At 38.5% G+C, this 13,080-nt stretch overlaps 2 protein-coding genes across 8 annotated transcripts in view; both read left to right on the top strand.

Moving 5' to 3' along the window:
• The window catches only part of LOC135223709 (peroxidase-like), a 214,887-nt gene extending 212,941 nt beyond the window's left edge, over nucleotides 1-1,946 (top strand). For all 6 annotated transcript variants that reach the window (XM_064262436.1, XM_064262442.1, XM_064262441.1 and 3 more), the window contains one exon: nucleotides 791-1,946. In XM_064262436.1, the coding sequence (XP_064118506.1) occupies nucleotides 791-1,103 (313 nt within the window). In that variant the 3' untranslated portion in view covers nucleotides 1,104-1,946. The remainder of the gene's footprint in view (nucleotides 1-790) is intronic.
• Nucleotides 1,947-7,732: 5,786 nt separating this feature from the next.
• The window catches only part of LOC135223707 (forkhead box protein J1-B-like), a 196,185-nt gene continuing 190,837 nt past the window's right edge, over nucleotides 7,733-13,080 (top strand). For both annotated transcript variants that reach the window (XM_064262435.1, XM_064262434.1), the window contains exon 1: nucleotides 7,733-8,640. The gene's annotated coding sequence lies outside the window, so the exon portion shown is untranslated. The remainder of the gene's footprint in view (nucleotides 8,641-13,080) is intronic.

Raw genomic sequence — 13,080 nt, 5'->3', positions numbered from 1 at the left:
TCATTAGGAAGAAGTCAGAGGAATTAAAGGGGAATAATTATTGAAAATGGAAAAATAAGATAACGAATAGATAAGTAGATAAAAATTTATTAAAATCTAAGAAGAATAGTATTAGGGTAGTGATGCAACTCGTCTTCGCCTGAACTTCTGAAATTTCATTTGGCAAAAATTTATCCTTATCTAATTCGTTCGTCTGTTTCTGATCACATTAAGATTTGACCAGAGACTTCCGTCAGAAAATAAATTTAATCACTAATGCGATTTTTGTTTTGTTTTTAAGGTTTAAAATAATACCTATAATAATCTCAGGCCCATTAATTTCCATTTTCCCTTTTTCATTCCTAGGAGTGGACAGAGATTTATAAAAGAAGGCTTGCGCCTCCTTCTTGATAGGAAGATTGTGCTAAAAATGCCCGTAAATATTATCTGATAATCGCAAGATTAATGTGATATATATATATATATATATATATATATATATATATATATATATATATATATATATATGTGTGTGTGTGTGTGTGTGTGTGTGTGTGTATACACATATATACACATAAATTATACATAGATATATAATATTGTATACATATGCATATATATATATGTATGTATATATATACGTATATATATATATATATATATATATAATATATATATACATATAATATATCTTTGCGTGGGTACCTAAGTTGGGTTAGCCAACCAGCTCCCCCCATCCCCTGCCCAAGCCCCCAAACCCGCTCCTCCCCCCCAAAAAAAAAACTAATTTCATCGTTATTCTTATCCTCAGCGATCCCAGTTACGACTACAACGAGCAAACGTCCGGCTTGCCAGAGGAAGACCTGTACTACTTGGAGTCCGACGACGGCTTCGAGGACTACGACGAGGCCGCCCTCCAGCACATCTTCTCCAGTGAGCTGCCGCGCCCCTTCGAGGAGACTGACGAGAAGTCGGGCAAGGAAGACCTGGAGAGCAACGGCCACTCCCCCCAGGCGTACTCCAAAGGACCTAGCCTGGCTGAGCTCACAGACCACAACTTCAAGAACGTCATAGAACACGCCTATTCCAACACGCTCTTCTATGGGAGGAACCTGAATAACTGAAGAAGCGTATTTCGGCTCGTGTCTCTCTCTTAATTATTTTATAATAGTCGTCTTCTGTTCCAGTGTACGCTTTTCTGTCGAGCTTGCTGAAGTGTTATTCTTTTTATTTATTCCATGCGGCAGTCTTATTCTTAAGTAAGAACAGCGGATGAAACTTGAGTTTGGTCCACGCGTTTTGTGGCAGTGGTAAGACATAATGTCTGAAAACCAAGACAGTTAGACCACAGCTAGACCAAAGCAACCCATCCCAACGTCAGGTTGGGTGTGCGACCATATGAAACCTTGCCTGAAGTCACGTTTTATCTGACAGAAAATATATTTTGGTCAGTTTTTTATTTCGCTGTTGTGTATTGTCACATTTCGTTTACCGTATATAGTATTAGCAATGTTGTTGTTGCATATGAGATTTTTGAATGTTCTGTTGTTAATAGTGAAGTTATTTTTGTATTATTCTCGGAGAGCTAATGATTTTAGTCAGTATGGCGATGAGGTGAAGGAAATCAATCTATGTGTAGTTGTAGTGATCCATGATCTCCGTTTTCATTTCCGATTTTTCATGTACAGTCTTCAGAAGAGGCTAGACCTATATATATCAGACGTTGCTATATATATCGGACGAGGCTTGACTTGACTCCTTGCTCGTAAAACTTTACTCCTTGTTCCTTAAATCTGACTCTTTAGGGAAAATAAACATGCTGTTTGATAACCGCCAAAATAGTTTCGTATTCAGCAACGTGTGTGAGACAACGGTAAATCCAAGTTATTGCGTTTCTCGATTTTTTGTGCGTACTGGATTTTCCTAACAGGGTTAGTTGGGTTACAGGGGAGGCCATTAAAACTTAATTAACAGAGAAAAAAAAGAGAGAATATATATATATATTATCTGTAATCATTAAAGCAATAGGTTACCGGTTGCGGAGACGCACGACTTCAATACACCTGTTCCCCCCAAAAAGGTCGCCAGGTCCCAGAATCGTTGTTTCTTCTTTTCCCCTCGTTGGTCGTAATAACCCTCTGGGGAATGAGTCACTTTACGTTTCCCCTCTAGGGGTCTCGGCCACGGTTTCCCCTCCAACACTTAAAAGGTATTTCCTCGTGAGCGCTCGTTATCTAAGTACACACACACACACACAAAACATATATCTATAATATATCGGCAGGATTTTACAAAGAATAAAATAAGAGTATTCACCCAGTGATATATACCCTAATGCCGTATGTATATATATATATATATATATATATATATATATATATATATATATATATATATATATATATATATCATACGGCATTAGGGGTATTATATTACTGGGTGAATACTCTTATTTTATTCTTTGTAAAATCCTGCCGATGAGACATCTAAAACGGTGACGAAATTCGGGGATAGTGAGCGATAGTAATCTCGTCCAGAACTCAATCTACATAATTGGCTGATTTACGGGAGGGTTTAACTGGCGACGCAAGGTGCGCGCGCGCGTGGAGAACGCACGCAAACCGGTGGAAAAAGTGAGGGGGGAAATGATGGTAGCGAGGACTATCTCCCTTGCTGACCAGTCACCTTCATAATGATCCTAGGCAGGACTCAGAGCCATGTTCGTTGGGGGGCGTGGCCAGTGAGTGCCCTCTCCTCCAACCCGACTCCCCCTGAGTCCTGGGGAGGGGGGGGGGGGTGAAAAGGCCCTTTTACCCTGCTCCTTATCCTGCTGCCTTTTAGTACCCCTCACAGGCAATGTGACTTTTGAAGGATGTGATGGACCTCCAATCACTATGTTCTTGTTCTCAACCTCCTTGTGTTATATACACAGACACAGACACACCGACACACACACACGCACACACACACACACACATATATATATATATATATATATATATATATATATATATATATATATATATATATGTGTGTGTGTGTGTATGTATATACTTCTGCTAAAAGTAAATTCACCTAAATCTGCCCTGGATTATTATTTATTTTCAGATATGTTTCTATTAGTATAGCATAGACATGCATATATATACATGTATATATATCTATGTTGATATGTATTTATGTGTATATTTAAAAATGTGTGTATATTACATAGTTATTTATATACATATATATGTATTTTTATATATATAAATGTGTGTATATTATTATAATTGTATATATACATATATATGTGTATATATATATACTACATATATACATACAGTGTATCGACATGAAAATGTACATCTGATTGCATTTTAGGCTGCTGTGTTTTAGCCATTGTGATAATTCTAGAATACATCATGTTCCAGAACCACACACAAAAACAAAAATAAAAATAGATTTTCTGTTATGTGATAAATACATGTAGTCTTTAAACAGTTTATCCTTGTTGTACAAGCAAATAAAGCGGCATTTTGTTATTGTTTACTTATAGTTTCAATCTGTCCCTTGGTTCCGTTCCTACGCAAGGACGAAGGAACACAGAGAGAGAGAGAGAGAGAGAGAGAGAGAGAGAGAGAGAGAGAGAGAGAGAGAACAAGTATATCTTAGTTTAACCAGACCAATGAGCTGAAATGAGCTGATGAACAGCTCTCCTGGGGCTGGCCCGAAGGATTAGATATTTTTACTACGTGGCTAGGAACCAATTGGTTACCTAGCAACGGGACCTACAGCTTCTTGTGGGATCCGAACCACATTATATCGAGAAATGAATTTCTATCACCAGAAATTTATTCCCCTGGTTCCGCGTTGGCCGAGCCGAGAATCGAACTTCGGACCACCGAGAGAGAGAGAGAGAGAGAGAGAGAGAGAGAGAGAGAGAGAGAATATATTACAATAGCCAATACGTTGTGAATGAATACTGCAAAGTAGCTCTCTCTCTCTCTCTCTCTCTCTATCCTCCTCCTCATTTCCTTCTCCTAGGTAGCATCAATATCAGCTGTGTATACGAGTTTCAGCCTTTGCGTAGGACTGCGCCACTGGCCTATTCAGGAGCGACAATGATTGTTGACCTCTGTGAGAGACGGGATGAACGAACGGCATACCTGCAATTCGTACCTGTAATTTGAACGCGTGACTTCCCTCAATGGAATTGTAAAGTCGGCCAAAACACTTCGTCACTATTGATTCATGGATTCCTGATTGAACCTTAACGAACAATGAGTCTGCCGAGAATATGTCATTAAATCACTGCGTTTAGAGTCATTCCCTGTCATTCTTTAATATTAATTTTGAGCTCTGTTGTATTCTGCATACAGGTATGTATGTCATTAGAAGATAATAATGTACTCTATGACTGGTAAGTTTGCGTTAACTTTTAAGCTGAACTTTAGTTAAATATCCAGACAAATACAAAGTCATACAATTGATGATATATATTATATATACATATATATACACACATTTATATATATGGTGTATATATATAAATATATACATATACATATATATATGTGTATATATATATATAGATATATATATATATATATATATATATATATATATATGTATATATATATATATATATATATATATATATACAATTAAATGTCCCTCCAGGTAAACAAACATCCGTGTATCAACCAAGCGCCCTTGTTTTAACTAAGTACGTGTGAGTTAACTAGGAAGCAGGAACTCAAGTTTCACCAGTAGATTATCAGACTATCGTCCCGTTTCCCTGCTAATCTGAAACAGCGCCCAGTCCACCATGGCAGTTTTAATCAATTAGTAAAACTATAAAAACTCTGTTCTCTCGTCGCCAGGAAACAAGAATAAAAGTAATTCTGGAAAGTCCAGAAAGAAAACAAGAAAAAATACGAAATTCGAGAAGTTATGGGGCGTTGTTGTTGTGACAGATAAATATTTGGCTAAAAGATACCAAAAGAATCGATAACACACAAATTATATATGATATATATATATATATCATTAATATGTATTATTATTATATAATTATATATCGATACAAGTATTATTTAGCAAGTTGATTCGTAAACCTTGATTTGGTATGTCAGGTCTCAATGTGACTCGCTGTAGCTTACATTAAACGCAAAGCTAACGACCTGTAAGGTGTTCAAGGGAGATAATGCTAACGACAATTAAAGGCGGTCACCCAGCCAAAGAATGACCAGGCATACTTTCGCGTAGTTTCATTTCTCCAGGACTGAAACCCGTTGGAAAAAGATGTACTGCATCCAACAGACACAAATTCGCCATAGGCTGAAAAGAAAACAGTAGAAATTAATTAAATTAATTAGGTTTTCTTTGCTGCTATTTGCGCTTGGATGAGTAACAGCTTATTAAAGGTAGTTGCAACTATATTACTATTTTTTCATGTGCGTTGTCGTCAAAGTATATTTTCCACTCATTATTACACAGCGCACATGAGTACAGGCAGCACTCTCTTCTCTCTCTCTCTCTTTCAAAGCATTCCTCCCATAGCTTTTCCCTTCTAGTCGATGATAAGATCCATCGATAACATGAATCACCACATGTCATCCTCTGGGATAGCTCCCTCCTCCCTTTCTCTCTCTCTCTCTCTCTCTCTCTCTCTTGTCCCAAGTCTGGGGAGTTTTTTCCCCTCTTGCCCAGTTAAGGGTATATGGCCTCGTCTCTTTCGTATATTTATTTAACTATAGCAATAATACGCATCCAACAAAACCTAATAATATTTGTTTATTATTATAAGAGACCGCGATGAGAGTAGAAAGAGAGAGAGAGAGAGAGAGAGAGAGAGCGCATTTGATAACTTCCTTTCTGTCTTGAAAGGGGATCTATTAACCTGGTTAACTTCTTAGTAATAAATGAAAACTATTTAGCTCAGGCAGAGGAAAAGAGGAATACCAGTTTGTATCAAAGTGGTTTCTCTTAAGCTAGTTAACGTCTAATTAAGCTAGTTTGCTTCTAATTAAGAGTATTGAGGACACCTATCACCCGAGAGAGAGTGAAAGAAAGAGAGAGAGAGAGAGAGAACCGAAAACTGGTTCCTTGAAAGCGATGAGTCAAACAGAATGTTTCATGTGTTACCACCGTGGAAATTATGTTCCGGGTCATTCCCCATCCCACCTGTGCGAACAGAGAGAGAGAGAGAGAGAGGGGGGGAGGGGGGAGAGGCAGTCTTTCCACCAGCACTTCTCATCCCCTGATTTGCTTTTAAATCATTCAGAAATGACATTTGTCACGGGGAAGTTCACCTTTTGATTCATCTGATCACTTTTTTTTTCTTTATGTAGAGGCCGACGGGGGTAACGAGTCGGACGACCTGTCGACTAATAGTAGTCCAGGCCCGACGAAGACAATAGTTGGGTATGAGGTGAGAAAAACGGAAGCAGTTAGAGAAAGTCAAAGTTAACGTTTTTAGAATCAATTGACATGAGTATACCCGGGTCTTAGCATATACCTGTGTTAGAGATGGAGTGGGTGTCTTATCATTTACCTGTGTTGGAGATTGGGTGGGGATGGAGGCGTAGGGGGGATTAGGAGAATGGGTAGGGGTGGGGGGGTGATACTGTATCTCGATTTCACCATGTGGGTGTGATGGTGGCGTATATGAATTCAGCTATCTTCGTCATATGTTTAACTTTTTATTTGTTTGGGTTGCACACACAACACACACACACACACACACACACACACACACATATATATATATATATATATCTATATATAGTATATATATATATATATATATATATATGTACGTATGTGTGTGTGTGTATTATATATACATCGTTCAGCTATTTTAGCACCAAAATTTGACATAACATCACCATTTATAACAAAGTGCTTCCAATGATTTTAAGAACCGTTTGTACACTCACTCAGTATGTACATATGAATATGTGTGTATGCATGTATGTAAATATGAATATGTGTATGGACGTATGTATATATGAACATGTGTATATGAATGTATGTAAATATGAATATATGTGTGTATGCACGTATGTATATATGAATATGAATCAGCCTCTCATGACCGTACCCTATAACCTAAATAAATCAGGCATGAGGGCGTTGGGAAGACCCGCTAGACCTGCCTTTTGTTGACGTACCGGAGATCAGGGTACTCGAACAAGATGATTGCCCTTAATCCTTATTACTTTAACCTCCCCCCCCCCCCCCCCGCCCCCACCCGTACCCTTTCCTACTCCAAACAACCTACAAACCCGACCCCCCCCCCGACCCACCAAGGTCCAAGTACAGATTAAGGGTAGGCCACAAAATCTTTGCGGTATTAATTAGTAAAAATAATTATTATGGACTTCAGCTGTTTTAAGAGTTAGAAAGGAGAGAGAGAGCAGAGAGGAGAGCGAGAGAGAGAGAGGAGAGAGAGAGAGGTGACTAAGGATAAGGGCATCGGGATGGTGGCTAGCGGCTTGATGGTCTAGGGACGGAGGGGTGTCTCGGGGGGGGGGGGGGGTCGGGGGGAGGGAGCCTTGTGGGAGAGGGCAGGAAAAGAAGCGTGGCAGAGCGCGTGCGCGCAGGTGTGCTGGCCAGGTATAATGCGGCTGCGGCACGACGTACGAACGCACGCCGGAATACACATTCACAAACGCACGCACACACTCACTCTCTCTCACACACACACACAAACACACACGCACGGACCGCGGGTGGCAGCTGATGGTGGCAGTGGAAGCCAGGTGCACATACACTCAACTCGCACATCTTACTACCACCAACACCACTACTCTCTCTCCCTCTCTGTCTCTCGGTCTGTCTCTGTCTCTCTCTCACCCACACTCTCTACACCATTTACAAAAGTACTCTCGAAGGGTCTCGCGGACCGTCAACGAAAACCGATGTCCTGACTAAAATAATATTATAATAATAATCACATTCATTACAAAGTATTCGTCGTTCTTGTGACGACTCTTACGTCTCGGTCGCTGTTGCTTCTCTGTGGTTTGAACGGAGAATTCAAACTTCTTCTTCTTGTGGGGTAGAACGGGATAACAAGTAGGAAGGAGGAGGAGGAGGAGGAGAAAGAAGAAGAAGAAAGCGGCGAATGAAGGGAAGAATGAAAAACGTGCTACTGATCTCAGCGGAAGGAGAAGAAAGGTCGTCTTATAGTACAGTTCCATGAAACTGCCCAAAGGTCGATCGTTGGCCGAACGCAATGACGTGTCCTTCGCAGCGCTTTTAAACAGTTGACTCTTCGTCTGGCGGGGAAAGGAACTCCACTCCACTCGCTGCTGCTGTTATTCCTCCTCCTCATAAGAGCCTCTCGAGTCCATGCCCTTCGAAGTCGGTGATACGACTGAATGAAGGGAAAGAGTGTTGGGGGCGGAATTAGTCTGACGAGGCCCTCCCTGGCTTGAATACTCCGCTTGTTACCTTCAAAACACGTGGTTTACAGACTTGCCGAAGCAGTTGTAGCGAGGATTTCTTGGGTGCTGTGGTGCTTTGCAATTCTGTCTTTCGTTTGTCAAAGTCGCAATGCGTCGTGTGGCGAGGTTGATGAAATAGGAGCAGTCCACTGCAACACTCGAAGTGCAACTTAAACGTTTGTGTGGACCAATGGAAGGCCTATAGCCTAAGACCTCTGGAATACAGGTGAGTAACTGTTACTGATTTGCAGGGCTTCATTGAAATACCACTTATCTTTTTACGAGGCAGTCCTACTAGTACATTGGAACGTTACATCTTCTCAGGATTATTTTGTGTTTATTACTGTTCTTTGACTGAATTCCCCTGGCTTAATTAACGAGTGCGTGTATGAAATTGTCTTGCATGGTATTCCATAACTTACTTATTTACCCTTTTAGCGTTTTTCGTTTTAGTGGCAGGAGCGCAATGGTAACGCCACAGAAGCAATGAAAAACCGGTTACACAGATGTCTCAAATCATAAATAAGAAAGATACCGCAACTTTTTTGGACACGAAATCTGACCTCACCAAATATAGATTCTCTATTGCTCTTGTCTATAAAAGTTTGATGGTGGAAAAGTTAATGTCATCTTTTGATTCAACTTTTATTTTATTTGTTCGCAGCTGTACTTAAAGTTTACCTGTTATATTTCATATAGAAGTCTGTGCTTGTGTTTACCTCTAATTCCATTTACCTTGCATGCTTCTGTGAATAGATTTTGTTTTTGGTCGATATAAATCTCCCTTTTAGCTATCTGTCCTCCTATCTCCCGTTCGTGTTTATCTGTCCGTCCATCTACGGTGTTACATTTACTTAAGTGATTGAATAAGAACGGGCGTATGTATAATATATTATGATAATATATTATATATATCTATCTCTAATATATAGTACTATAAATAATATAGTAATATATAAATAATGTGTGTGTGTGTGTTTGTTTGTGTGTATTCAAGTGTATATAAGAAACAAGATTTATGCGTTCTTAAGATAGAAAGCTCATATTCTCAGCAACATTATATATGTGTTATATATATATATATATTAATATATATATATATATATATATATATATATATATATATATATATATATATATAATTATATATATATATTGCTGAGGAAAGAAAATGTTTGATCTTGATAACAAGAAGTTTTACATCTTAGCAAATGAAACAAGAAATTGCTAGATATCCTAAACGAATAGGTGTTTCGTATCTATTCTTGTCCTAACAAATAAGCGAAAATATTTTTCGCCTTGACAAACAGATGTCTAAGAGCCGAGTCGTTTCTTAAAAACGTAATGTAAAAAAACGCTTATCTTGGTGAAACAGTTGAAAAAAAAAGCAAGTCACTATAAAAAATGTTTGCTTAATCGCAAATGAATGAATATTCGACGTGTCTGAAATATCAGTGTTCAATAGTTCGGAAAAAAAGATAAAAAAAAAATGCTTTTGTATTCTGACACGTACGAGTAAAACATGATAAGTCAATGAACTGGTTTTCGTATCTCAACCAAGAAGGAGGAAAAAAAAGTCGTTTGCAGATCCACAAAGACAACGATTCGTGTTTTGACAAAATAAACAAAGGGATATTCGGGCCGTTTTAAACAAAATGAAGAAATTATTTGGCACTGCAACAGATACAAATCCAGCATAAAATATTTATTGCCCAACAAATTAAGTCAGTGTGCCCCACTTTGAATGAACAATTTGTTTCGGGCTGTCTCAAGATAAATCAAGTTACTATTCTTAATAACATGACAAAAAAATCAAAACTGTCTATATCACATAGAGAAGGTTTGTACACGAAAATAAATAGATAAATGAAGGCGATTGCATTGGACCTCGACAATCAATAATCCTATGTTTGGATCTTAACTATCAGGAAACACCTTCGCGTCGTTATATTAAAGAAGTTTCTTCGTAAATCAACAAAAAGATTTCGGCTGTTTCTTATCTTAGCATACGGAAACTTCTTCTCATCTACGGGAATGGAAACTTCTTTTGAATCTTGCCAACATAGAAACTGCTTTGTATCGCAGTAAACGGGAACGATTCTCATCTAAGCAATAAAAGAAATTTCTCGGCTCCTAACCAGTGGAGAAAATCCTTTATATCTCCGTAAATATAGAAATTGCTCTGCGTTTTATCATAGGAGCTACTTCGTTTCTCTCAGTAAATGAGTAACTATTACTCTTCATAGCAAAAAAAAAAAAAAAAAAAAAACCTCGTATTTCAACAAGGAGTGTTATACAATGATGCTCTGTCGTAAAACCCGCTGATGATTTCCTTAATCCCAATATAAATCAGCCTTGAACGTACAGTTGCCACAACGCTCTTGGAGAAACAACATCAATACAGAATTATAAAGAAACGACGAAGTGAGAAACACCACAAGAATCCGCCCAGCTATCCGAGAAACGCCTCCTTTGTGAGAGAGAGAGTGAAAAAAAAATAAAAAGGAGGCCGATTCTCGCGAGCACTAGCGAGCCCAGGAGTTGAATGGAACAACTCTCAGTTGTTGTTATTCAGGACAGCAAGAAAAGAGAGAGAGAGAGAGAGAGAAAAAAAAAAAAAAGGGGGCGGGGGAGGGGGGTTGGGATGAGAAAGACGAGCTGACTTTGTTTATCCATTGCTATTTTTTTTTTTTACTTTCCTTATTCCCTCTCGCTACTTTTTCCTCTTTCTCGGAGATGAAAGTGGGAAAAGCAGGAATCGTGGGTGACGTCCAAGGAAAGCTAATTGCTGCTGCTCAGTGCTGCTATTCAGAGATGTTGTTCGTTACGCAATGATGGTGACTGGAGCTCTTTGGCAAGAAAAATAGAGTATACCTAGTTACAGGAGTGCTTGTGTGTGTGTGAAGAATCGAGAGGGAGAGAGTAAAAGTGTTGACGATAAAAGGGGCCAGATAGAGGTAGAAAGAGGGAATGGGAGAGAGAGACACTTTATAACCAAAGATAATTAAGCATTCCTAGCAATGCAGGTGGTGTGAGCTTGAGAGAGAGAGAGAGAGAGCAGTATTTGTAAAAGATGGGAAAGAGAAAGATAAGTCTTATCACCGAAAGAAGGACAGTAGGGAGAGAGAAAAAATTATTATTACTAAGAACACACACATACAGAGAGAGAGAGAGAGAGAGTGATGAAAACGCTGAAGAATTGAGGAAATGTCTTGGGATTATTGATTAAATTTCAAAGGTGCCACAACTGTTGACATGGATTATTCCCGATAGTTTTGCCGGTAAAATGTGCATTCCGCCGCATCATGCAAATGCAGAATGAATTAAAAAATTTTATTTGCTTGCATGCGTTAATGCCAGAGGCTTTTTCCAGACATTTGTTATCATCTTTTATTTTCAAGATTAAAGCTCATAGGGGAGAAGCCACAATATCAATTAGAAACAAAGAATGAAAAGTCATTAATAAATAACAAAATACTTTGGTACGAGATATATATATATATATATATATATATATATATATATATATATATATATATATATATATATATATATTATATATGTGTGTGTGTATTTTTTTTTTACGCGAAAACAAATTCGAAACCGCAGGTGAAACTATTCGGATGTCTTGTAATGTTTATTGAAATATACATCATATATAATTTGACAAATGACTGATAACTCCAGGCATTTTTTTTTTCTTTCTTTCTTTTTTGCGTTGTCCTGTCTCTTCCAGCATGTTTGCTGACCATTTTAGTCAGGTGTTCATATTTTTGTGACATGGGATATTTGTTTTCTTTTCTTTTTTAGCATCATATAGCACGTTTTCTGGCGTTATCTGAAGCTTTCTGGCATCTCTTAGCAGGTTTGCTGGGGGTTTTCTGGCTTTTTTACCTGGCTTTATTACATTTTCTGGTATTTTCTGGCCCTTTTGGCATCTTTAAGCACGTTTTCTGGCGCGTTCTGGCATCTCTTAGCATGTTTGCTGGTGCTTTCTGCCATTTTTATCTTGCTACATTACGTTCTCTTGTATTTCCTGGTCTTTTTTGTATATTTCAGCACGTTTTCTGGCGCGTTCTGGCATCTTTTATCAGGTTTACCGCTGTTTACTGTCGTTTTTATCTTGCTTTATTACGTTTTCGGATATTTTCTGGCCTTTATGGCATCTTTAAGCATTTTTTGTTTTTTGTTCTTGGCATCTTTTAGCGTGTGTTCTGGCGTTTTCTGACCCTCTTTAGCGAGCTTTCCCTTGTTTTATGACGAATTGCAGCATCTACTGACTTGCCGCAAAATTTTGAATGGGATAGCGAGGAGTTTTCTCCTTAAGTGCAAAATCAATGTCGCTGACACAATGGTATATTTGCCACGCTGATTAAACTAACAGCTGTAATCAATTTCGCTTAAGTGCATAAAACGTGCGTTCGTGAAATTAACTCCCTTCTAATATCTTTATGATTATTTATCTTTTAGCCAATAGGAAATCAGTCCCGTAGGAGGATGGAGCCATCAGTGCACCTCACGCGGTGTATTGTAGACATTACTTCAGGTTCTTTGCAGCGTCCCCTCGGGCCCTAGCTGCAACCCCTTTCATTCCTTTTACTGTACCTCCGTTCATATTGTCCTTATTCCGTCTTGCTGTTTACCCTCTTCTAATAACTGCGAGGTC

This window comes from Macrobrachium nipponense, chromosome 10 (assembly GCF_015104395.2).
Source record: "Macrobrachium nipponense isolate FS-2020 chromosome 10, ASM1510439v2, whole genome shotgun sequence".
NCBI lineage: Eukaryota > Metazoa > Arthropoda > Malacostraca > Decapoda > Palaemonidae > Macrobrachium > Macrobrachium nipponense.
Note: the sequence above shows the minus strand (reverse complement) of the source record. Positions and strands in the feature narration are given on the sequence as shown.